General features: G+C 46.1%; 1 protein-coding gene and 1 non-coding gene across 2 annotated transcripts in view; one reads left to right on the forward strand and one right to left on the reverse strand.

Annotated features, from left to right (window-relative positions):
• The window catches only part of EPG5 (ectopic P-granules 5 autophagy tethering factor), a 99,354-nt gene that overhangs the window by 4,329 nt on the left and 69,321 nt on the right, over window positions 1–25,704 (reverse strand). The window contains exons 28-42 of the mRNA XM_049782439.1: window positions 22,559–22,701; window positions 19,461–19,617; window positions 18,905–19,099; window positions 16,271–16,484; window positions 13,999–14,147; window positions 13,256–13,457; window positions 12,189–12,261; window positions 11,780–11,883; window positions 10,201–10,376; window positions 8,841–9,026; window positions 8,154–8,363; window positions 6,461–6,605; window positions 3,065–3,307; window positions 990–1,206; window positions 341–556 (exon numbers count right to left, since the gene is read on the reverse strand). Of these exons, the coding sequence (XP_049638396.1) occupies window positions 341–556; window positions 990–1,206; window positions 3,065–3,307; window positions 6,461–6,605; window positions 8,154–8,363; window positions 8,841–9,026; window positions 10,201–10,376; window positions 11,780–11,883; window positions 12,189–12,261; window positions 13,256–13,457; window positions 13,999–14,147; window positions 16,271–16,484; window positions 18,905–19,099; window positions 19,461–19,617; window positions 22,559–22,701 (2,630 nt within the window). The remainder of the gene's footprint in view (window positions 1–340; window positions 557–989; window positions 1,207–3,064; window positions 3,308–6,460; window positions 6,606–8,153; window positions 8,364–8,840; window positions 9,027–10,200; window positions 10,377–11,779; window positions 11,884–12,188; window positions 12,262–13,255; window positions 13,458–13,998; window positions 14,148–16,270; window positions 16,485–18,904; window positions 19,100–19,460; window positions 19,618–22,558; window positions 22,702–25,704) is intronic.
• LOC126021397 (U6 spliceosomal RNA) lies at window positions 16,916–17,022 on the forward strand. Its single transcript, XR_007499915.1, has one exon. It is a non-coding gene; the product is annotated as a U6 spliceosomal RNA (small nuclear RNA).

The raw sequence follows: 25,704 nt of genomic DNA on the forward strand, positions 1-25,704 counted from the left end.
ATAATTTTTTAAAAAACTTTTGTGGTATTTGACTCAACTGTTGTTGCAGGGCTCAACAGTTACTCCTAGCTCTGTGCTCGGGGCCATATATAGTACAGGCAGTTCAAACCAGGGTCAATGTCAATGACACACACAAAGCACTTTCCAGATACCACAGATTTAAAAAAAAAAAAAGAAAGAAAGAAACATGATTTTAAAAATATGTTGCTCTAACTTTGACTCTTTTCCCTTTATGCTTGAAGGCTTGGAGGGGAGAATCCTAGTTCCTAAGATAAAAGAATCGATCCGAGCATCACCCCAGAAGGTTCAGAGCCAGAAGTGGCAGCAGTTGCTTCCTTACCTGCTGGACAGGGGTGACTTCCGGCCCAAGCCAATGGCACCCAGAAGCCCAGAGCTGAGCCTTTCCTCTGCCACCAGGCTCTGCCGGTTCTGCAGAAGCAGCAGGATTCGAATGACAGATTCAGTCAAAATTGGGTCATTCTGTTCCACTTGGACCAGGGACAGTTGCAGGACTTGGTGCCACCACAAAAACAGCTTGGCCTCTTCCTGTGCAGAGCTGCAGAGGGTCATGGAAAGAGCAAGTCACGGTGGATCTAGGACTCACTCCCACTTCGCCCAGTCTGCAGCCAAGTTTTCATTCAGGGGCATATAGTACTTTCGAGGAGGAGGCTGAGGGGCTTGAGAATTAGGCTCCCACTTCCTTAGCGCTGTTCCCGACTCATACTGGAGGCACCTTCTGTTCTTTCACAAAACCCTCCCAAGGCTGCTCCCTAGTGGGCAGACATGGGGATCCTCAACTTAACTGATGAGGAAGCCAAAGCCTGGGGCTTCCAAAGGCTGTTTTAAGAAGGAAAAAGCTGCTCAGAAAAGGAGCCCATGCAAGAGAAAATTCTTTCTACAGTGCCCCTGTCCACTTCCAGGAAGCCTCACACCGAACTTCCAGATTCGGTCACCCAAGAACAGTGAGCACATGCTGGAGACCATCCTACCTCGGGTACACCTGCTCCAGCCACTTGCTCAAGAGAAGCAGCACTTTCATTTCGTTCCTTAGTGTCTGTTCACTGTTCAAACACTGAAGCAAGTAAACATAGAGAGTCAGGTAGCTGCCCAGGCTCAGGCACTCCTGCAGGAATTCTTCCATAGTGAGCTCAGGCACTTGAAGCGACACCAGGATGGGGCCCCAGCCTAAATTCTGATGGAGGGAACCTATGGGCAGAGCACAGACAAAAGCAGCATCACAATCACAGTTTTGCAGGTGACCACCTTCCTGACATGGTTTCATATTAAACTTAATACCAAGAACACGCAGCTTGGTCATCCTTAAATACCTTCCTCACTAGCAGACAGTCATTAAAACCACTATGGCATGGGCCCGGAGAGATAGCAAAGCGGCGTTTGCCTTGCAAGCAGCCGATCCAGGACCAAAGGTGGTTGGTTCGAATCCCGGTGTCCCATATGGTCCCCCGAGCCTGCCAGGCGCTATTTCTGAGCAGACAGCCAGGAGTAACCCCTGAGCACCGCCGGGTGTGGCCCAAAAAAAAAAAAAAACCCACTATGGCAGAAGCCAGAACAATACATAGTACCGTGAGTAGGGTGCTGGCCTTGCATGCAGCCAACCCAGGTTCAATTCCTGCCACCCCGTATGGTCCCCATAACTGGCAGAAATAACCCCTGAACATTGCCAAGTGTGACGCAAACAAAAGAAAACCATGGTAGTCACACTGCCCATTGAGCCACTAGTTAAAATCAGATTTAAGTATGCTATGAATGGGCATGCTTTCCCAAGAGAAGCTATTATTCTAGCCATCAGAAGTATTTTTACAGATCAAAGCTTAGCTTGATGCATATCGTTATAGAAATCCTTGAAAATGCTTCAGAAGTGAAAAAAAATTTTAATGTTACTAACATGGATGAGTGTGAAGCAGAAGTACCTTGAGGTATTTCTTCGGGGGGTGGGGGGCGCACTTCCTTAACACTCATTACCTTGGGAGGAAATAAAGCTGCACTGATGTGGTGACCTGCACTGCACTTTCTATGGGAAAAGGGACTGCTCAGGGGTGGGTCAAAAAGGGCAGGGAATGGGCACTTCCTGGTGTGCCTGCTCTGGTTCCCTATCTGCTCCCTGCTCTGTGCTCTGTGACCATGACAGTGTACCTAGATACCATGCTGAGAACTGTCTGGAGACACCGTTATTGACCAGACCAGATGGTTGCCAGAGCCCAAGTGCAGAGTAGGGAACCGTGTGAAAAACAAAGGGGTGGTGTGTGGCAGTTCGAGATGTGTAATAATGGGCCTGGCTGGCAGGGGTAGAGTACCTGTCTTACAGGCATGAGGCCATGAAGTTCAATCCCCCGCACCACCCCGCATGCCCCAATGCAACCCTACCAGCAAGATGGCTGGACACAGCAACCCTGTGTGCACAGTATCTGGTCATCACAAAACAATCAAGGTTTGAAAAAATCAGAACAGAAAGAAGATTGGGGTAAAGGGGGATATAATGAACAATGAACAGGGCCTGGAGAGATAGCACAGGGGCGTTTGCCTTGCAAGCAGCCGATCCAGGACCAAAGGTGGTTGGTTCGAATCCCGGTGTCCCATATGGTCCCCCGTGCCTGCCAGGAGCTATTTCTGAGCAGACAGCCAGGAGTAACCCCTGAGCACCACAAGGTGTGGCCCAAAAACCAAAAAAAAAAAAAAAATGAACAATGAACAGACATCTATGAAAATGCATCTTCATCAGTGGCCAAACCAGGGAACATAATAATGGATTTTTTACAGATCCTCCCAGACAGCACTTCTGATCAGACCCATGAACTGCAGGTTCAGCCTATCACAAAGGGCTCTTTGGATCTCATCAATGGGAACAAATGAGTCCTCATTCAGTCACCTGAACCAATTTCCACCAATTTCCATGCTGACCATAGGGTCTTTATAAAAAGGAAACAGTCATAGATAGCACTTAGAGAAACAAAGCTGTTTCTCTAAATGTAAGGGAAGATTCTGGAAGGTCTGATCTTCCCCCACATAGAACAGCCCAGGACATAGAACATTCCCAATGCCTCACCTTCTCTGAAATAGGCCATAACACAGGCTTCGGTGGTCTCAGCCATGTGGCGGACGGAAGCCAAGCTCTGGCAGGCCGCAGTGAGCAGAGGCAGCACCACCAGCCCGTGCACCTTCTGCCCGATCCACGTCCGGATGCTGCCCCGGAGGAACTCAGCCGTCGGAAAGGTGGCATGATTCAGCATCATGAGCACTTCCATAAAGAGGCTGCTGAGGGCCATGTGGCGGCTCTGGCTGTCGGCGTCTGGAAAGGAACAGAGACTCACACTCAGTCCAGCTGCCTCATGGTGACAAGCACAGGATTGGGGTGATCAGAGCTTCGACCCTGTCTGCTCATCAAGCAGATCCTACAGGTCTAGTGTAAGACAAGTCCTGGAATGACCCTGAGATCCTCACAAAGAGGAGTAGCAAGGTCCAGCTGGTGTTGACTTTTCATGTTCTTAAAACCATGTGCAGGAAAACCAGCCCCTCAGCAGACAGCCACCATTTGCTGAAGTGACTAGAACACCTCCTCACCCATCACAGCTGCTGATACCCCAGGAGGGTGTCGAGGATTGAAAGCTATGATTCATCACTAAAGAAAAAACATGGGAAATTCTTTGAAAAGCTCTGCAGAGCAATACTCATTTCTCTGATTGTCTAATGAGAAAAATGGGTGCTGATAATATTGATCAAACATGAAGAGGCAAAGAGATGATAAGGCACAAAAAAAGGGAACAAACTGGTTTTCCAAGAAAACTGCATGGTAATTTTCACAAATGTACTTACTACTGTACTTTTTCTTTATTCACTTCCATTTAATTTTTCATTACTTTTTTTTTCAGTACTTTGCTTTCACTTATTTGGACACAAATGCATTTATGATCAACTATGCAACTATGAGATGCATTTTCTTTAAATAAAAAAGAGTACTTTTTCAGTCATCTTTCTTAACTTCTATATATTTAAATTCTTGTAATTTAAGCTTTGCCTTTTAAACCCCTAAATGCATGATTATTATAGTTTTGTATGTGCAATTTTTGTTTTATCTTTTTTTTAATCACTTTTTCTGCTTATTTTTCTTTCTCGCAACTTTAACTTGTGGTCATTTCACTGCCTCCTAAAATACTGCCTTGGTAGTTTCTTTAAGTTTTCACTGAGACATGGTGAGTTTTCAATGTAAATCTCTATTTCCTCTGCATCCTGGACTGTTTCTCTCAGTTTACAATTTCAGGTTATAAGTCACTTCCTTCCAGCAATGAAGCTGCTGTTCCACTGTTTTACAACTTCCTTTATTGCTACCAAAAAGTCAAACAGCAGAATAAACGCAGTGCTTAGTGGATGATCTGTCTCTCCTTCCTAGCTACAAGTGCCCTTTTAAAAACACTGCAATCCTATCACTATATATACATTTATCTAGCCTGATAATTTGGTAAATGTATTGACTCTACGGACTTTATAAGGCCTAGAAGATTCTCAGTCTCTGGCTACTGCTTGCCTCCAATTCTGAATCTCTACTTCCCTGGTAATTCTGGTGACCCAATCAGCACAGGAGAAACTTCCTCAGCTGTCCTCTAGTCCCCGTGATCTGCCTTTACATTCTCTGTCTCTTGGGGCTGCATCCTCAAGATTTGGCTATTTCAAGCTTACTAATTTTCTCCTCCGAGTAGATCAAATTTACTTGATATTTAACTAAGTAAGCCTACTTGACTAAATTATTTTAATTAATTATAAAATACTTTTGAGTTTAAATTTTTCTAGAACTTAGTTCTTAAGTCTGTATATGTCTATAATCCTTTACACACTATGTAGATGGCCAAACTTCTCAATCATATATATTAAAAATACTTTTTGTACAAACACTCAAAATTAGGGGCCGGAGTGGTGGCACAATCGGTAAGGCATCTGCCTTGTGCATGCTAGCCTAGGCCAGACTGGTTTGATTCCCCAGCGTCCTATATGGTCCCCAAGCCAGGAGTGATTTCTGAGTGCATAGCCAGGAGTAACCCCTGAGCATTACCGGGTGTGGCCGAAAAAGCAAAAAAGAAAAAAACCCACAATACTCAAAACTAAAAACAAATTTTAGTTTACTTAATAATTATTCAAATAATTATAGTACTTGTTTATTGGGAGGGGTAAAGGGGCTCCTACAGAGCTACTTGCACTATGTGAAGACAGGCCAGCAGAACCAGCCTGAGGTGGCTCAGGAACCTTCAAGGGGTCACACCCTACAGGATTCAGTCCCCCAGGACATGCCCAGTGATAGCTGGAAACCATGTGGACTACACATGAGCCCTAAGCTCTAAGCTATGTTCTAGGGAGTAAAATAGGAATGGGAAAGGAGGGAGAGAGAGAGAGAGAGGGAGGGGGGAAGAGAGAGAGAGAAAGAGAGGAGAGAGAGAGAGAGAGAGAGAGAGAGAGAGAGAGAGAGAGAGAGAGAGAGAGAGAGAGAGAGAGAGAGAGAGAGAGAGAGAGAGAGAGAGAGAGAGAGAGAGAGAATGAACAGAAAACAAAAAATGAAAAGGGTATTGGTCCAATCCGGAGACTCTGACTCTGCTGAAGTGCCTGAGGTCCGTTATCTCCTGTGTCTTCTACAATTTGACTTTCTACTTTACTGTGAGTTCCTACTCCTTGGAACTCTGAGCTGAAGATGGGTTTTCTAGGTTTGGCCCCACCGTCAACCCGCAATGAGTTTAAGGAAGACACAAGTAGAAGAATTTAAAGCAACAACAGTCTAGGTAGTATGATCTAATGCCTTAAACTCCCACACAGGTCAGCTCATACTTAGACATGTTTATGGAGGCATCTTTTTCCTTTCCACCGGAATACTTGACTAACACCCAGGCCAAACATGCCATTGTATTTCCTCTCATACTCCTTACAGGACAGCTGCTTCCTGTGGGGTTTTGCCTGGGATTGTCTCTAAGTACCCCTCTTAGGCAGTTTAGGGGTTCTGATCCTCCCACCTCCCATTTAAGGTTCAACAAAGCTTTCCTGACTAGGCCTCAGCTCTTGGAAAACCCTGACGGTTCTTCATCTCACTCATCTCCTTACTGCTGAGCTCTTCTGCTACCTCACTGCTCAGTCTAATCTTTAGTTCCTACACTCTCAGTGCCCACTATCTTCAGCAGAAGAGGATGCCTGGAGCCTCTGTGCAAAGTTCCTGGAAAAAGCTCTAGATGACTGAAGCACTCCACAGTTAAAAAGTTACAACATCTAGGATGCCATTTCAGGGCAGCATCCCTTAGCTCAGTCAGCGCACTGGCCAGCCTTAGTCCCATTTGCCTCTGAGCACCCCCTATTCATCCCCGGGCCCTGCCACCATAGGCTTCTGCCCTTTGCCTACTGTTGCTCAATCTCACACGTGATGAGAATCCCATGTCCTGGTGAATCCAACCCTCTGGGCAGTGGCACTTACTGGGTGGGTTAAAGCCCATGATGTCATCAAGCAGCTTAGACAGCTCCTGCTCCAGCACTGCCAGGGTGACCTTCCCACTCTGTTCTAGGGTGCTCAGGAACTGCACCATCTGATGGATGAAGGCCTGGCACTTGGGAACTGCATCCTGACAAAGGGAAAGAGAAAGCTGATCTGAAGTGTTCATGGAAGGTGAGCTGAAATTACCCAAAGCACAGCACCGAGCTGCCTGTCCTGGCAAGTGGGCCCAGAAGTGGGGCTATTGGAGCCAGTGAGGTTACAGTCTCTGTCTAGGAGAGGCACACCTGTAATGACATAGTGACACTCACTCCAGATCCCATGACACCCTTCCCTTCCCCTAAACTAGCAACATTATCTACACTCTAATCCAAGGCTAAGAACTTTCCCCAAGACGTTGTGCTTGTTAGAACAACCTTGCCAGATCTCAGACCCATGCTCCTGCCTGTCCTAATATTCTGCTACCAGCAGCCTTAAGGGTCACTCAACCAACAGTGACTGTCCACCTTTAATTATTCTGAGCTCTTGTAAATGTGCACCATAGACAACGAAAAGCAAAACCAAAAGACCCAAAGAGGCCAAAATCTGAGTCTGACATATCCTCCAACTTTCTCTCTGCAGGGCTGTCCCGGGCTCAATAGTGTTCACTGGGGCCCAGGGCAGGAATGTTTAGGGAGGATACTTGTCACACAGTATGAGGCCCAAAGTTGAAGTCCTGACACCATCTCATATGCCAAGCACAATTCTAGGAGTCCCTGCCACCTGTGGTTCCAGCACCAACCCAACAGTATACGTGCTCTGTGGCGCACTGAAACCAAGTGTGTGTGAGCACAACTGAGGTGCACAATAAGATGACCCCTATTAACCCAAAAGGTTAATAAAAGGCATTCCCTGAATTTTCTCTTTCCTTTTCACCTAGTCCTTTGATATGTAAAAGCCCACCTGAATCTTACTCCACCCTGCATCACCTAAAGAAAGAACAGTTCTGGCTTTTGGCACAGATACCACAGATGCAAACTGACTCGCAGACTGACTCTACGACTTTTTCCTGACTAGGATGGTTTATTAATTCTTTGTGGCTACCCTACCTGCATCAGACCTGTCTACCTGTGGTAGAGACAAGGTGCCTGGGGTAATCACAACATGTGATTTATCTTACACATAACTCTCCAAAAGTCCTGCAATGAAAATGGTATAAACAACACCAAGTGTGTGAGCAATTAAACCATGTCTGTCACAACAAATAAAGAACAACAAAAAATTCTTTAATAAAAGGAAGAAAACTGGGGCCAGAGAGATAGATAGCCTTGCATACAGAAGGACGGTGGTTCGAATCCTGGCATCCCATATCCCCCGAGCCTGCCAGAAGTGATTTCTGAGCACTGCTGGGTGTGACCCAAAAAAAAAAAAAAAAAAAGCAAGAAAACTATCATCCTTGGTAGCACCCTACAAGACCACCAGCCCCCAAAGAACACTGACTGTTTAGTCTGGGCTCCTACATGTAAAGCATGTGTCCCAGCCCTCAGAGTCACTGCGAGTTCCAAAAATGCTGCTTCCATTTTCTTTTTTGTAATGTCAGAGACCTAACCCAGATACTCTGTGTGGAAGGCAAGTATACCACCTCTGACACACACACCGTATCCCCAACATGCTGCGTTTTACAGTACTGCTGACTTACGATGTGCTTTTGGCCATCAGTAGCAACAGAAAGGCCTGCAGATGCTTTCAGGAGCTTCACGATGAATTCAGAGGAAGATTCATTTGCCAGAACTACGGATGGCTGGTAGTGGCTGCTGAAATAACCTAGTACACTCTGGTAGGATGCCATGTCCACGAGATGCCATGAAAGAGAGCTTGTCTGCCCAAGGAGACTAAGGAGAGGCGAATCCTAAAGATAAAACACATTCCCTCAGTTCCAGAACTGCCACTTCCCAGAAACCAGTCTCTTGTCTGTGAAGTGACCACAGAGAGGGCCAAGAATAAAAGCACAGGACTATTCAAATGTCCAAAAATGGCTGAGCACCAATGAAGAAAAAGCCAAAACACAGTTGGCACAAACACAATAACACTGTGACTCCTAAATAATATTCAGAACTCAATTTTCCAAGGAACTTTCTAGTCTGGTAGCAGAACTAGCAATTAACAATATATTAAAGAAGATTGATTCTGGGAGCCAAACTGTTTCTTCATCATCAGGAATTAGATGATCAATGAGCTGAGAAAAGCGGGCATGTAGTGAAGGGCCTGGCCATTCACCAAGAGAAGTCCTTCCATCCTGAGAGGAGCCTTGGGGGACCATGGAGTGAGGGTAATTTCTCAGCAGATGACGGGGCCCTGCTGAGTCAGTCACGGGCCCCAAACTTACCGTCTGTTCAATTAGTTCATCTTCCTTGGCCAAGAGAACCATCATGAAAAGGAGGGAGACAACCATGCTCCGGGTCTCAGGCTGGGGCCTAGGATCCCAGGCGTCAAAGAGCACGCTGACCCAGTTGACCTCACACAGGATGGAGCCCAGAAACAAGAAGCAACTCTTGGGGCTACCCCGTTCCACCTGGAAGGGCACAGATGACCATCACAGCTTTGAATTAAGTTTGTTAGGCACCTCAAAAATGTATCTGAACCATGCTCAATAAACCTTTTTTAAAAACAGCTTGGGGCTGGAGCAATGGTGCAGCAAGTAGGGCGTTTGCCTTGAATGCAGCCAACTTGTGTTCAATCCCCAGTACCTCAATATGGTCCCATGAACGAACACATGAACACACGAACACACACACACACACACACACACACACACACCTCTTTCCGGCTCATGGTGCAGCAAGTAGGGCATTTGCCTTGAATGCAGCCAACTTGTGTTCGATCCCCTGTACCTCAATATGGTCCCATGAACGAACACACACATGCGCACACACGCGCACGCACACTCACACGCACACACACACACACTCTCTCTCTCTTTCTTTCTCTCTCTCTCTCTCTCTTTCACAGACTTTATATAATTATGATGCCTCATACAGGCATGTGCATAAGCTCCATTCTGAGTCTGCATTTCCAGCTGCGAAGACACACACACACACACACACACACACACACACACACGCACACGCACACACACGCACACGCACACACGCACGCCCTTTCCGGCTCATTTACAGACTTTATATAATTATGATGCCTCATGGGCTGTTACAATGTACTCCAATCTCCTTCGATCTAATTATTCCCCTGCCTAACCACTTAAAGAAGCAAATGACTTGAGTTCAGGACAATTTGCATTTTACTTTAATAGAATATTTTAACAGGAAGGAGTTTGAATAATGGCAACCCACAAAAACACTCAATTATAGAAATACCAAGACTGAACCCGCAAAGTAACTAAACAAGGTGCTCCCTCCCAATGTCACTGAAGACCAGGGGCTCCACTTTACAGACAGCAGCAGTTCCTGGGTCCTAAAGCTGGTCTGTGAGAGTTACCTTCTTTTTTTAAAAATAAATTCTTCAACTGAATCACTGTTAAAAAGTTGTTCATGATTGAGTTTTAGTCAGAGAATGTCTGATATCCTTCCCCAGTGTACATTTTCCAACACTAATTTCCTAGTCTTCTGAAGCACAATCAAGTGCTTGCTGCGAGGTCCAGCAGGGCCACCTGGACTCAGACTGTGCCCAGGCCCAGCAAGAAGAGCACAAGAGACCATGGTCTGAAGCAGGCGGGAAAAGGGCCTTACCTTAAAGAAGGCCTCCATGAGCACTGGGTCCGGGTACAGTTCCCGCCAAGGGAGTTTCCGGTATGCACTGTGGAAGGCGTAGAGCGTAAACTCCGGCATCTGTGGTGCAGTGCATGCCTCGCAGTAATGCAGCAGGTGGAGCCGGAGGGCGCCTTCGTCTCCTGGCAGCAGCTTGTCTAAAACAGCCAAGAGAAGCCAGCCAAGGACTTTCTGGTTTATCCATAAAGAAGTAACAAAGCCAGTGCAAAACAGCCAACCTGAACTCACAGGCTAAATTTTACATCTCAAAACTAACCCAATTTCAAAGACGTTCCCCATGCCGGAAACAAAGGGATGGCAGCTGAAGAATCATCATCAGGTTTAGGGGGTAATACATGGTCTGCATGAGGCTGACCCAGATTCTACCCCTGGCACTATCTAGGATGCTCTGAGCTCTTCCAGGAGTGATCCTTGAGCACAAAGTCAGGAGTAAATAAGCCTGAGCACAAGGAGTAGAAGAGTCATGATATTCTGATTAGTCACTGGGGTGACTGGTGAGGGGTCAGGGTTGGGGGGGGGGTCACTTTTCTTCAAAATGTCTATCAGGCTTTCAACAATCAGAGGTGCTCACAAGTCCAACTCTCAGCATCCTTGTAGCCCATGGCATCAGTGTGCTGATGCAATGCGGAAGTGAGTGAGCTGAAAAACTCATAGACATCCTAGGTTTTCCCCCAGAAGAGGGAAGCATACAACAATTACAGCAGCCAGGCAGGGTTGCTGTCTTCAAAAACAGCCCAAGAGCATCAGACCCACAGCACCTTCAGGCCCACCCCATCCCCACTGAGGTCCCTGTGCCCTTGCTTGTATCCTCTTCCCCATCCCCGTCCTGACTCAATAGTGCAGGAGGTGGTCACAGATGTTCTCACCAAGCTTTTAACATGGAGGTCAAGGGCAGAATTTGCTTAAATCAGGGCACAAGGCCCTTGGCATGCAAGAGCCTGTCAAGTCCTCTGCCCACTCACTATATAAAACATGGTGTCTCTGACTGTCTAACACTGAGCTCAGGGCAGAGAGATCAAGGAACTCAGGCAGAAGGAGATGATGAAAGCAGAGCTTCAGGTGCTGGGGTACCCTGAGACCTGTGCTGCCAGAGATATTACCCACAGTACCTGAAGACCCTGCCTTCATCTAAGGGCGGGGATGGGGGGGAGGGCTTGGGACAGGCCTCTATGGCCTGGGTCTGTCTGTGAGCGAGTATGATGCTCTGTCTCACATAGGCAGTAACATGATATCCTCTGGAGTCATGCTCACTTATTGATTCCTCATGGAATGTCCATGCACAAGCTCTCACTGTTCATGACGATACCCACATGTGCACAGACCCCAGCCTGAGACTAGACAGTAGTGCCAGTACTGGAGGGCAGCATAAGCCAAGAAGAAAGTTAAGACCAGCTCCACAAGACAAACCCGAGGGGAGGCAAGAGCAGAATGCTGCCCAAGGGTCAAAGAGGGGTCAGAGTGGGGCTGTGGAAGCCCAGTGAGCTGAGGGTCTTCAGAGAGTAGGGGAGACCCAACAGAGGCAATACAGAAGCCACCCTACCTTTGAAGCCCTGGTGCAAGGCATCTACACAGTCGGCCAGCAGCTGCACAATGCCTGAGGCCACCACAGCATCACTCTCCAGCCAGGGGTAGAGCCTTTGGCTGCTTGGGAGGAAGAGGGGAGGAAAGGTTAGGTGTCACTGCTTTGGGCCCTCTCTGGACTTCTGGAGCCCACAGACCGCTTCCTGGGAAAACATCTCACTGCTGCCACCCTTTCACTGACCTCCTACAAGGGCCAAAATGTCATACAGAGGGGAGGGTATTTGTCTAGAATGTAGTCAACCCAAGTTCAGTCCCCAGCATCCCTCATGGTCCCCTGAGCACCACCAGGAGTAATTTCTGAAGTGCAGAGTCAGGAGTAAGTCCTAGGCACTGCTGGGGAGCAAGGGGAAGATGGATATGCTATTTACCTTTCATTGTCTTCCAAAACCAGGATCCATGGCTTAAAAAGCTGGATGATTACTGAATGCAGTGATCTCAGCACTAAAACAAAACACAGTTTTAGAGACAGAAAAACAAGCTTGGCCTCTATCAATAACACTGAGAACTCTGAATGGAAAATTGATCATCTGCAAACCCAGGAGCCCATGCTGATATGGCAGACAAACTGAACATTAAGCACAGGTTCATGCCTTTGCTTCCTGTAATAGGTCCACTTGATTTGAAATAGTCTTATTATAAGTCGTGTGTGTGTGTGTGTGTGTGTGTGTGTGTGTGTGTGTTTTTGCTGGGAGTGTATGTGTGTGTGTTTTTGCTGAGAGTGTGTGTGTGTGTTTGCTGGGAGTATGTGTGTGTGTGTGTGTGTGTTTGCTGGGAGAGAGAGAGAGAGAGAGAGAGAGAGAGAGAGAGAGAGAGAGAGAGAGAGTGTGTGTGTGTGTGTGTGTGTGTGTGTGTGTGTGTGTGTGTGTGTGTGTGTGTGTGTGTGTGTGTGTGTGCGCGCGCGCGCGCGCATGTTTGCTGGGAATTAAACCCAGGGTTTTATACCTGTGAGACAAGCGCAGTACAGTTGAGTAATGTCCCCTTACCACTGACAACATCCATTTTAAAAAAGATAAACGCAGGCTGGAGCTACAGTACAGAGAGTAGGGCATTTGCCTTCCACACAGCCAACCCAGGATTGATCCCCGATGTCCCAAAAGGTCCCCCAAGTCCACCAAGGAGTGATTCCTGAATACAGAGTGAGGAGTAAGCCCTGAGCACCACCAGGTGTGGCCCCAAAATTTAAAAAAAAAAGTTTCAATATTCAGAATGCCTTCTTAAGCAAGATGAAGTGTCTTCTCCCTTTGCACCCCCTCAACACGAAAGGGCTACAGCAAGCACCTCTAGGTCATAAATACAGAGATGACATCTGGGCTCACGCTACCCCACACATCCCCTCCAGCTTCCTCAGCGACATCTTTCAATCTCTTAAATGTATATGTGCAAGTCTCCCCCCAGGACACGGAAACACCCGTGCCTCTGTGCTCTGTGTGGGCACCTGCTTTGCTGTTGGCCGATGGGTCCGGGGCCAAAGAGGCTATTTCAGAGTCAAGCATCCTTTTCACCAGATAGCCCAAGAGTGTCTTCACATCAGCCATGTAAGGGCTCCACTTGGAAAATAACCCAAAGCTTTTGAAGTCCGGTGTGGAGAAGCGAAGCTTATAAAAGAAGTCCGAGAGCCACTGTATTGTCTCCATCACCTGGAAGAGAAGGGCCGGCCAGAGGCTGCTCACTTGGAGCAAACCGTGACGTGGATGGTGATGGGGTGCTGACTAGAGGCGTGAAGGCATCTGGCATCGAAACAGTGATCCAGCCGCTTTCAACTACGGTTTCTAGAGCAGCCCAACCTGTCTCTCACAGTCATCCTCAAGGGGACCCCTTCCACATTTGACTCACAGCAGACTTCTGAGGCCACAGCACAAACACCTGAGCCAGGGCACCAGAGTTCGAGGCTCAGAGCAAACGGGGCCAGGCAGGGAGAAAAGGTGAGCAAAGGTGCTGTGCCTCAGATGCTCATGGGCAGATGGGCAAGAGTGAGGTGAGAGACAGGTGATCTGGACAAAGAGCTGCTGACCGAAAACAAGGCACAGTACATGGAACCAGAAGTAACACCTGAGCACTGCCCCCCCCCAAAAAAAAAAAGAAAAAAAAAAAGAAAAGAAAAGAAAAGAAAATGGGTTGGGTGAGAAGAATAAAATGGGTTGGAGTGAAGGAAAACCTTCAGAAAAGCAAACCACACACCTGTTTGTCAGATAAGAGCGCATCGGGAAAACCCTGTCGCACAGTGCTCTCTATGGCGGCAGCCCCCTGGTGGCAGTCCATGGCACAGCAGCCCAGGGCTCTCAGCGTGGCTTTCCAACACTCAGGGCTGAGCAGCTGCTCTGAAGAGCCTGAGGGACAGAGGACAAGTCACAGGGTCTTACCCAATTTCATCTCTCCAACCTGGAACAAAATCACACACACCTTCCAACGGACTAAATGTAAAAAAAATTTTAAACTTCCATAATGAAGTTTCAAGAACCTGGCCAGTGGCCTCTCTTCCTGCTAATGCTGCTAGGAGTGAAGACAGCTAAGCAACCTGAGATGGGGGCGAGAAGGGGAGCCCCCATCTCCCAGAACCTGACTGGAAAATTCTAGCTGGAGATGTAGGGAAGAGCATGAGGAAAGGCCGAAAGATGGTAGGCAGAGCACACTGGCAGAGCCAAGGCCTCCTTCAGCTCTAAAACTCAGCTCCCATGTGGCCTAGACGTGAGGCTTCAAGGAGACAGTTGCTACCCAACACCTTGCTACCTGCTAACCTGACATCCCAGAAAACAGGAACACTGAGGATTACATGAGGCCAAGGGGGGAAACTCAGGTGGAGAAGAGGGGCCGAGGGGAAGAGGTGGGGCAGCTGCCTGATCCTGTAGGCGAGGGACTGAGGGGACAGCGGAGGTCACAAGGGCCTGGGTTTAGGGAAGAGGCCTGGAGAGCTGTAAGTCAGGGGTGGGGGTAGTGGGATAATGCTGGCTTGAGGACAGTTGTGTAGCCAGGAAAACAATGATTTGAGACAGGGCTACTGGGCAAACAAGGAGCAGATGAGCAAAGGTGGACCCCTGGGAAACCCACGGCACTGCCCATAAAACCTGGAAGCAGGAAGCTGGGGTCCTGGTCTTGAACACAGAAAGACTATCACCAGTACGCTTTCAGCTGAAGGACTGACTTCTACAGAGGCCCCAGAGCCCCTTGCTCAAATTTGGAAGTTTAAGAACAAAAATCAACTAAGTGTCACAATCTGGACAACTTGTGAGACTCCCAGGGAGGCCAGCACCCTCCAGGCTGTGCAAGCATGAGATCATGAGCTTGTTAAACATCTCTGAAGCAACTCAAAGATTTGGCATTGGAGCTGGAGAGATAGCACAGTGGTAAGGCGTTTGCCGTGCATGTAGCCAATCCAGGACAGGTTCAAATCCCATATGGTCTCTGTGCCCGCTAGGGGTGATTTCTGAGTGCAGAGCTAGGAGTGACCCCTGAGTGCCACCGGGTATAACCCAAAAACAAAAACAAAAAACAAACAAAAACAAAAAGATTTGGCATCAAGTCAAATTTAATTTTCCATTACCTCAACAAATACCCTATTTGCCGGCGTATAAGACGACCCTTCAACCCATGAAAAACTTCCTAAAAGTCTTAAAAGTAAGTTACTTCTTAAAAGTAAGAGGGGTGCGGATCACTCGTCCCTGAAGCTGGAACAAGTTTCAGCATGCCGTATATACCAGCATATAATAAGACTCCCGATTTTTAGGAAGTTTTTCATAGGTTGAAGGGTCATTTTATACGCCGGCAAATATGGTAGTATGAAGTTTGCTGGAAAAAAGTAAATATGATCTCATTTATTAAATTTTGATAAAATTCCTGCCTAGAGTACCAAAATAACAATAGCCTTATTATAACAATAGTCTTTAATTCCCTCTAATTTCCAAGTCCACCATGAAAGCCTACAGGGGTGTGGAGGAGAGGAAGGGAGCATGGGGGAGTTCACAGTGCTCTTTCACCTTAGCATATATAAATAGAGGTTATCGTTTTCAGAGATAAACTGCATTTGCAAACAAACAAAGGAAATATTAAGGAGAAAGGGTGGGAGATCCAAAATATGCCCACTACTTGGAAGTACAAAGATGCCACCCAGCAAATGAAATGTATTACTAAGGGGCTCCCTCCCTCCCCTTAGCAAACCTGACATCTTCAGAGCAAGCGGTCCCTTCTCCCCCTGGGGTCCCACAAGCTGGATCCCACTGCAGGATGTGTGTGAACCCCAGCCCCAAGACTAATACCCCCTGGGCCCATTAGGGTGCATTCTAACATGTAGGGCCACAACTGACTGTAACTGTTTAGAGAAAACACTTGAGATGTGCTGTTAAAGTCCTGCAGCCAGGATTATTTGGTCATGATTATTTGGGATGACGTCTGGAAAATGACAGTTGGCACCTGGAACCTTCAAAGTGATCTCAGGACACCAGGGATAGGCACTCACTTTGCATCAGCAGCCGGAGGATGTCGCTGTACTGGTCAGGGAACTGATAGAGGAGGAGGTAAGTCCAGTGCTTACAGAAGAGATTAAAGGGCATCAGAATGTCGTCCTCGGGTTCAAGGCCCCAGGCGGTCAGAGCCAGGTGAATGGACTCCAGTAGCCTGGTTCGATCAGACAGCGGAGGCTTTGTGCTGTGCAGCCACTGCTTCAGGTCAAACTGAAAAGGAACCAGAGGCAGCCTCACTTACACTCGAAATGAAGCAGAGGAGCCAGGAGCATCGTCCAATGAAAAAATCCAAGTCTGCTTGGCATTTAGCTTTTTCTAGAGTTTGAAATACAAGAAAAAGGTGCCTCCCACGTCTCCCTCTGGGAGTGCAGGGGCAAGACCCCATAAGAAAAGAATCAGTTCTGGGCATCTCTTCTTCCCTGCCCACAAGCAGCTGATTTGCAGAACTGTCTTCACTGGAAGGGCCCAATTCTGAGTCTCCAGCCTGCATCTATGTTGGTTACAAAAAAAACAAAGTTGGCAGGGGGGTGGGGGTGGGGGTTAGCTCAGCTCAAAGGGCTGAGTGAATGACAGGCCTGGGTCCACCACTACATGGTCCTCCAAGCACTGAGCCAGAAGCAACCTTCAAGTAACCAGGTATGGTGCTCGCTTCGGCAGCACATATACTAAAATTGGAACGATACAGAGAAGATTAGCATGGCCCCTGCGCAAGGATGACACGTAAATTCGTGAAGCGTTCCATATTTTTTAAGAAAAATGAAAGACACCCTTGTAATAATAATTTTCAGACACAAAAGAGAAAAGAGCTGGAAGTTCCAGCTCACCTCAGGAAGCTCACCACAAAGAGTGATGAGTTTAGTTAGGGAAATAACTACATTTTGAACTGTCCTAATAATGAGAATGTATGAGGAAAATGGAGAGCCTGTCTAGAGTACAGGCGGGGGTCGGGTGGGGCGAAGGGAGACTTGGGACATTGGTGATGGGAATGTTGCACTGGTGATGGGTGGTGTTCTTTACATGACTGAAACCCAAACACAATCATGTATGTAATTAAGGTGTTTAAATAAATTAAAAAAAAATAAAAAAACAAAAAAAACAAACAAACAAACAAAAAAAAGTAACCAGGTATGGTCCAAAAACAAAAATTAGCCAGTAAAACTATGAACACCTGAAATGCAAAACTATAAAACACAGCACTATAAAAGTTCCCTGAGTTAACAGGTTGCAGGCAAATTGCCTGGTGTCTGGCTCAAACCTGACACTGTGACATCCACATTCAAGTGAGTAGGGGATCAGGCCCTCCCTTCATCTTTCAGATCCTACGGCATGTAGTAATGCTCAGTAGGAACTGGCCTGTTTCTCATTCCTTCTTTGACTCTCTTCCTCTACTTTAAATTTCTGCTCTTATGACTTTATATTCATTAGTAAAACTGAGAAACCCTAGACCCATATACCATCAGCCTTACAATAACAGTATGGCCTCAGCTCTTGAATTTTTCCTCTCCCCTCCCCTTCTCCTCTCCTCCCCTCCCTATCCTTCTACTCCCCTCTCCTCCCCTCCCTTCCCTTCTCCTCTTTCCTCCCTTCCCCTCCCCTCTCTCTTCCTCTTCACTCTTTTCTCCTTCCCTTCCCTTCCTCACCTCCCCTCCTCTCCTCTTCCTCTCACCTTCCCTCTTCTGTCTCTCATTTTATAATACCCCCCTTTCTTTCTCAGTTTCCTGGTGCTTATTTAGTTAATTGATGACTATTTCTCAAGGTCTTCTTTCAGTCATAGTAAGTCATCACTAAGGGCTGATGCCATCATGATATAAAGAGGCTGAGGCCAACACAAAATGTTCCTACCCAGTATAGACTGAAATCAGATTCAAAGCCCGAAAATATGCCCCAGTGTTATGATTTATAGGTGTCAGAGGCAAACAATTGAAGGTAAAATAGCTAAGGCTTTGGAATTCCCAAATGATTAAGTAAATTCATTGCTTTAGTCAAGTTAATATTCAACTCTGAGGCAGAACAAAAGCAATTTGCTTTGATACGGCTTATCCTAAACACAAGAGACTCTGACATATTGTGGCTCATTTATCAAATACATAAATAGGCATTTATCAAGCATGAATTCAGTCTCCATTCAAAAGAAGAACGTACTCAATTTAAATTATGAATTTCTTTTGTCTTAAAACCATATTACAAAGTTTTCAAAGGAACAAGATCCTCCTTTGATTACATGGAGTAAGGCTGCCCACCACAACACACATGAACTACCCCATTAGAGGAAGCTGCAGAATAAAGCTGCTTGAAGCTCAGCCCAAACGTGAGCAGGATCTATAAGCCAATGGTGCCCAGGGACAGGCCTCGAAGGACTGCTCACTTCTTTTCTTTGGGGGGGTTTGGTTTTTGGTTTTTGGGCCACACCCAGTGACGCTCAGGGGTTACCCCTGGCTATACGCTCAGAAGTCGCTCCTGGCTTGGGGGACCATATGGGACGCCGGGGGATCGAACCTCGGTTTATCCTAGGCTAGTGCTGGCAAGGCAGACACCTTGCCTCTAGCACCACCAAGCCGGCCCCAGACTGCTCACTTCTAAGGTGAGAAGTGACCACCCTTCTTTGTGCCAGTGACACGGCACCCCCTTACCTTGGTCAGCAGCATGAAGATCATGTCACTGTTGTCCTCGCTTAGAAACTTGACCACCTTCTCATAGAGTTGGATGAACTCAGCAGGAGCAGCATTGGGCGTGAAGAACGGGGACAGGAGAGAACAGAGACGTCTGTTCTTTAGAATAGTCTGCAGCACCTTCTGACATTCAGACGTAGTGCCACTGATGAACACCTGCAGTGAAGTGACAAACAAGAGTAAAATGTCACCCCTGGCTCCCTGCACACACACTGATTTAAGCCACCAAGTTTTAAGGTGTAGAAAATCAGGCAAACAGACTTTTTCTAAATGGAAATATCAAACAACCCAAAGAAGTCAAAACAAGAGAGACAGAAGTTGATATTAAAAACAGATAATATTTTAAATTATATGGACAAAGCACACATAAGCAGGTCTGAGTTAGGTATATGATAAACTAAAATTCTGTGTCAGAACTGACAACAGAGATCTGAAGTCAACCCTGACCATCCCTAACAAGGTCAAGGATGCTGTTGGGACGCCTAACAGGGAGGGCCCAAAGCTAGCCAAAGCTCACCTGGCCCAAGATCTCAATGCAGGAAGTAAAAAACTGCCTTGTTGGGGGATGTCGCTGGGTCTCGTCGCTGACATAATCCACAATAGTGAAGAAGAGGCCAATACCAACCTTCTGGACCCCAGGACTGGGCTGAAGTTTGTAAGCATTCACGAGAGCCCTATGGGAAAACAAAGGTCAAACTGTTCACTGCTTACTTAAGAGTATACAGATGCACAAAGACCTTTCTGAACTGGTACACATTACAAAAAGAAAAAAAAAAAGAAAAATAACCAGTGTTGGCATAGATGTGGGGAGAAAGAGACTCTTCTTCATTGCTGGTGGAAATGCAGACTGATCCAATTTTTTTGGAAAATATAGACATTCCTCAAAAAGCTAGAAATTGATCCAGAAATACCACTCCTAGGGAAATACCCCAACAACAGAAAAACACAATACAAAAATGCTCTCTGCACTCCTATCATTCATTGCAGCAATATTTACAGTAGTCAGAATCCGAAAACAACCCACGTGCCCAACAACAGATGAGTGGCTAAAGAAACACAATGAAATACTATGCAGCCATTAGGAAAAATGAAGCCATGGAATTTGCTTTACATGGATGGATTATAATGCTGAGTGAAATCTCACTCATTTGTGAGATATTAAAAACAAGAGACAATATGGTAATAACATCCACAGACAATAGAGATAAGGGTCAGAAGATCCAGCCCAGGAAGGTAGCTTGCCACAAAGAGTGGTGAGTGCAGATAGAGAAGGTTTTGCTATGACAATGAATTGATCACTGAATAAGAAATCAGTGCTTAACAGGGAGAAAGTGACATGCCAGGCACCCCTCCATTGACAATACTGCAAACCACAGTAACAAGGAAAGGGGGGAGAAACAAACTGCCTATCCTAGAGACAGGCAGAGAGGGGAAGAGGTGTGGGGGGTGGGAGGGAAACGGGAGACATCAGTGGTAGGAGGGGTGCACTAGTGAAGGATGGTGTACATTCTATGAATGAAACCCAATAATGAACAATCTTATAGTCACAGTGCTTACATAAAAAGTAATTAAAAGTCAAAAGTAATTCAAAAATTAAACAACAAAACCAAACATCACTCATGTTTCATTCTTTAGAGTATTCAGGGTCCCACACAGCAGCCACATAAATGATGTTTCGTGGGAGAAACCAGACTGATAGCGTAGCGTGTACTGGACATGTTTTATAAGCAGTCAAACTGGATTTGATCCCCAGTACCCCAAAAAGTCCTGCATAAAAGTATTACAAGGAGTAATTCCTGAGTGTAGCAGAGCCCTGAACACCATTAGGCAGGGGCCAAAGGGGAAAAAAATGTTTGTTTTTTCAAGAGATATCAATCTTCCAACCTAGGACTACAATTTATTTTTCACCTACAGAAATGACAGTACGCCATACAGAGAGAATATACCAGCTATCATACAGAAAACTAATCTAACATTCTCATCCTCATTATAATGTTCATATTTTACATGCAATTTATAATTTATCTAGCTTCAAGTATATCATATACATTTTAATTTTATTGGGGAGGAGGGGGTCACACCTGCTACACTCAAGGGCCCCCTTCCTGGTTCTATGCTGAGAAGTGACTTCCCTTGGTAGTAGTGGGGGACTCTATGCAGTGCTGGGGATAAAATAGGGTCAGTTACAAGCGACTTAACCCCTGTAACATTTATATGATCTTCCTGTACTTTTTTTTTTAATTTGGAATTTAGACCACACCCGACAGCAATCAAGGTATATAGTTTTGGCTCTTCTCTCAGAAATGACTAGAGGCTGGCTCGGGGGACCATATGGGATGCTGGAGATAGAACCTGGGTCGGTAAATGTCCTACCCACTGTGCTATTGCTCCGGCCCCTCATACATATTTTTAAAATAAGAACCCTTATTTCTCTAATCTTGAAAATGTCAAACTATAAGGAAAGGAGTCTTTACACAGAGTCAAGACTAGAATAAAATTATCTCTCTTGAATCTCTGACATTTCCAGTTCACCTCAGTTGCTCTCCTTTCATATTTAGTTCCCAAATTCAACCAACCAAAGGAGGGGACTCAGGCTACTCCTCCAGACCAACTTAACTACTGGGGGTTTGCTACTGGCCTCACAGAGAAGTCACTATAGGGTACAAGACTAGATATACATCTCCTGCACAGACCACAGCTTTGTGGCTTTGAGAAGAAAGTGAGCCAGGAGCTACTGGGGAACCACAAAAATCAAGGACAAGTTGGCCCCTACAGACTGAGCATCCTAAGCTCTGTGAGCCCTTCTGCCGAGAACTCCATTCACTAATCTGAGTTGACAGTGATGACTTCCTTGTATATCTGATTTTGATATAACACTTCAGCATGAATCTCTCTGTGACTAAATTTTGATGATGCATCATCTTATGACTCAGGTATCAGATAATTATTTTATACAGTGCCAGAGAGTGAGTATTGCATGCATTAATGAACATATTGTCACTGTTCTGATGCTGCAGCATCGAAGTAGTCTGGGGCAATAAACAGGATGGGCTGTGTTCCAATAAAACTTTATGAAGGGTTGGGGCCGGGCGGTGGCGCTGGAGGTAAGGTGCCTGCCTTGCCTGCGCTAGCCTAGGACGGACCTCGGTTCGATCCCCCGGCATCCCATATGGTCCCCCAAGAAGCCAGGAGCAACTTCTAAGCGCATAGCCAGGAGTAGCCCCTGAGCGTCACAGGGTGTGGCCCAAAAACCAAAAAAAAAAAAACTTTATGAAGGGGCCGGAGAGATAGCATGGAGGTAAGGTGTTTGCCTTTCATGCAGAAGGTCATCGGTTCAAATCCTGGCATCCCATATGGTCCCCCGTGCCTGCCAGGAGCAATTTCTGAGCATGGAGCCAGGAGTAACCCATGAGCGCTGCCGGGTGTGACCCAAAACAGACACACACACACACACACACACACACAAAAAAAAAAAAAAAAAACTTTATGAAAACAAGTGGCAGGCCAGATTTGACCAAAGGCTAAGCTGGCAGGCTCCCATACTAAGTGAATGGAGAGGATACATGATCACGGCAATAATAAGAATGCTTCCAGTTAGAAAGCCTCAAAACTTACGTAATCAAGTTTTCTGCGTGCACAGCAGCTTCCACAACATTAAGAGATGGTGGCTTAGAAGCTTCAGCTTGTAACTGTTTCACTTCTTTTCGCAATACATGAAGTTGTTGACTGACGGCTTCATTTTTATACATACCTTCAAACTAACAAAGATTAAAGCAGTCAACAAATTTCTACCTTTATATTCCTAGATTGGGGCTGGGGCCTCCTAAGCAGTGCTCAGGGCCCACACTAGGGGTTACTGGACCAACTGAACTGGGTAGTTCAATGCTTGGATCCAAGGTCACAACCAAAAGTGCTGGGGGGGGGGGGGGGGGGGAAGCACGTGTCTCCAAAGCTAAACCTGGTTTCTACTGGGAATAAAACATGAAATGCTGGGGATCAAACTTGCGTCCCCCATCCTTCAAATAATCATCCCAGCCCCTGGGGGAGACATTTTATTATAGACACACTAGGAATATGAGGAAGAAATTTTACAATATTTTAATAAACTCTCAGCTGAATGTGAAAGAGCTAAGTTAAAAATAGATATAACATGCTATTAAAGAATCTCAGTTTTTTTTTTTTTTTTTTTTTTTTGGTTTTTGGGCCACACCCAGCGGTGCTCAGGGATTACTCTTGCTGTGTGCTCAGAAATAGCTCCTGGCAGGCACGGGGGACCATATGGGACACCGGGATTCAAACCAACCACCTTTGGTCCTGGATCGGCTGCTTGCAAGGCAAATGCCGCTGTGCTAGCTCTCCAGGCCCAAATCTCAGATTTTTAATGAAGAAACAAATCTGAAATAGTTTATATCTCGTGACATATTTTATAACGTAAAATCTATCATTTAGTTTTGACACCCTACCCTGATCTTGATCAAAAACTCTGACTACATTCAGCTCCTTAGGGAGGGTCTGGGTGGGGCTCTGAACTTCTGGTCTCCCAGCTTCTTGAAGGATCTCTCCTTCCTGGGAGCCGGGAGTCTAGCAGGAGGAGGTTTGGCAGGCCCCCGCCATGCCGGTGGCCTGCTTGACCAGGCCTAGTGGGGGTGCGGGACTTGGGTAACCCCAGCATCCCTCTACCACCTTGCTCCAGATCTCCAGGGCTTTCCCGGGCCACATGCCTGGGCAAGCCAGTGAGTTGGGCCCCTTGGTGGAGCTTGAAGGTACCCTAGGCTTTCCCCCATCATCCATTCAGCTCCTTAGGGAGGGTCTGGGTAGGGCTCTGAACTTCTGGCCTCCCAGTTTCTTGAAGTCACTGGTAATCTCTGTCCAGTCTATATTTTCAAAATCGCGCGAGGGCAATAGCCCTCGCGTGCACAAGAAACATTAATAGTACTCACACAAGAAACATTAATAGTACTCACTATCATTGAATTATGTTTTTATGTATGCAGAATGTCCATTTTGTACTCTGCCCTTTTGCATACCCCTTCATAATTTCATATTTCTCTTTAACTTCTTTAACTCTTATCATCATTACTCTCATTTACCCTTTCTAACTTAAGTACTGTAGAGTCCTAAGTCACAGACCAAAGTGGTGCCCTGGAGTTAACACCCACCCAACTATTTTAAAAGGCATAAAAAAGACACTTACATCTTTTCAACATTTTATGGGTGTTTTCTTTGACGTCTATAAAGTTTTGCTGAATATTTTCTTATACAGTGACGATCCCCCCCCCCCATGTTTTTTATCTTCTCTTTGTGAACTGCTCAATATGGAATTTGGTGTGAAAGAATCCCTCAGTTTAATACTTATGTTTGAACCAAGTCATGAGTCTTGTTGGAAATGTTCTTACGCCCCCATATATCTGATAGCACCACGTGGCTTTATTTCTTGTTTGCTTAGGCACACTAAAATGGGAAAATACTATACATACCAATAAGTTCTTATCTAATAGAGATGGGAACACACAAATCTTGTAGTGCAATGAGACCTTACACCCTGAACATTGACATAAAGACCTGGCACAGGCCTCAGAAGAATGGGCATTCTCCATTCACCCCTTGATCTACAGAAGACATTTACAAAACATCCAAGGTTGTATATAACATCACCTGGAGGCATTCCTGTACCAGGGAAGACCCTACAGCTGCTCTGACATCGATCTACTCAAAAGAGACACCCCTTAACACTGAGAAGACAACAAGAACAATGACCTGCTTACTGGACAGGGCTTGCTGTATTGCCCCTTAATGGTGAGGTTTGTCTATAACATCACCTGGAAGCAATCCTCTACCACGGAAGACCCTACCACTGCTCAGACATCGTCCTGCTCAAAAGAGACTTCCCTTAACACTGAGAAGACTTAACAACAACAACCTGCTTACAGGACAGGGCTTCCTGCATTGCCCTTTCATGGTGAGGTGAAACGAGAAGACACTCCACATCATGACTTCAATGTAGGACATGCAGATTCCAGAATCTTTAATACAGAAACATGATACCAACAACAGAGACTGTGTGAAAAGTGTGTTGGCACTACGGACAATGTCTTGGATCGGTCGATAACTTGCCTGAAGCCTAGAGCTGGTCTTATGCCAGGAAACTTCAGGGGTAGGATCTCTTTGTATTTAGGCCAAGGTTATTTCTTTCCATGCCTCTCATATTTTGGTGGGCCTATGCAAACAACAATTGCCACTCTAACACCGTTTTTACTGTGCTCCTTTGACTCTAATCCTTAAAACACACCCACTTAAAATTTGAGGTTAACTTAAGCTAATATGCATGTACATGGAAATGTAAAAAAATACTATGCCTCTAATGTTTAAGGAGTTATGTAAGTTTGATGGCTTTAGATTGCCTTGTGTGCTGTTAAGAAATATTATAAGGGGCCGGGTGGTGGCGCTAGAGGTAAGGTGCCTGCCTTGCCTGTGCTAGCCTTGGATGGACCGCGGTTCGATCCCCTGGTGTCCCATATGGTCCCCCAAGCCAGGAGCGACTTCTGAGCACATAGCCAGGAGTAACCCCTGAGCGTCACGGGTGTGGCCCAAAAACAAAAACAAAAAAACAAACAAAAGAAATATTATAATGTGCTACAATCTGGGGACTTGAGGAACAAAGTAATTGCACATGGATTCTGTTTTATTTATCTTAACTTTCTTTGGCTGAAAGTTCAAAGTTAAGATATCAGCAAGGGGACTTCTTCTGAGAATTATGTTAT

Source organism: Suncus etruscus, chromosome 10 (genome assembly GCF_024139225.1).
Source record: "Suncus etruscus isolate mSunEtr1 chromosome 10, mSunEtr1.pri.cur, whole genome shotgun sequence".
Classification (NCBI taxonomy): domain Eukaryota; kingdom Metazoa; phylum Chordata; class Mammalia; order Eulipotyphla; family Soricidae; genus Suncus; species Suncus etruscus.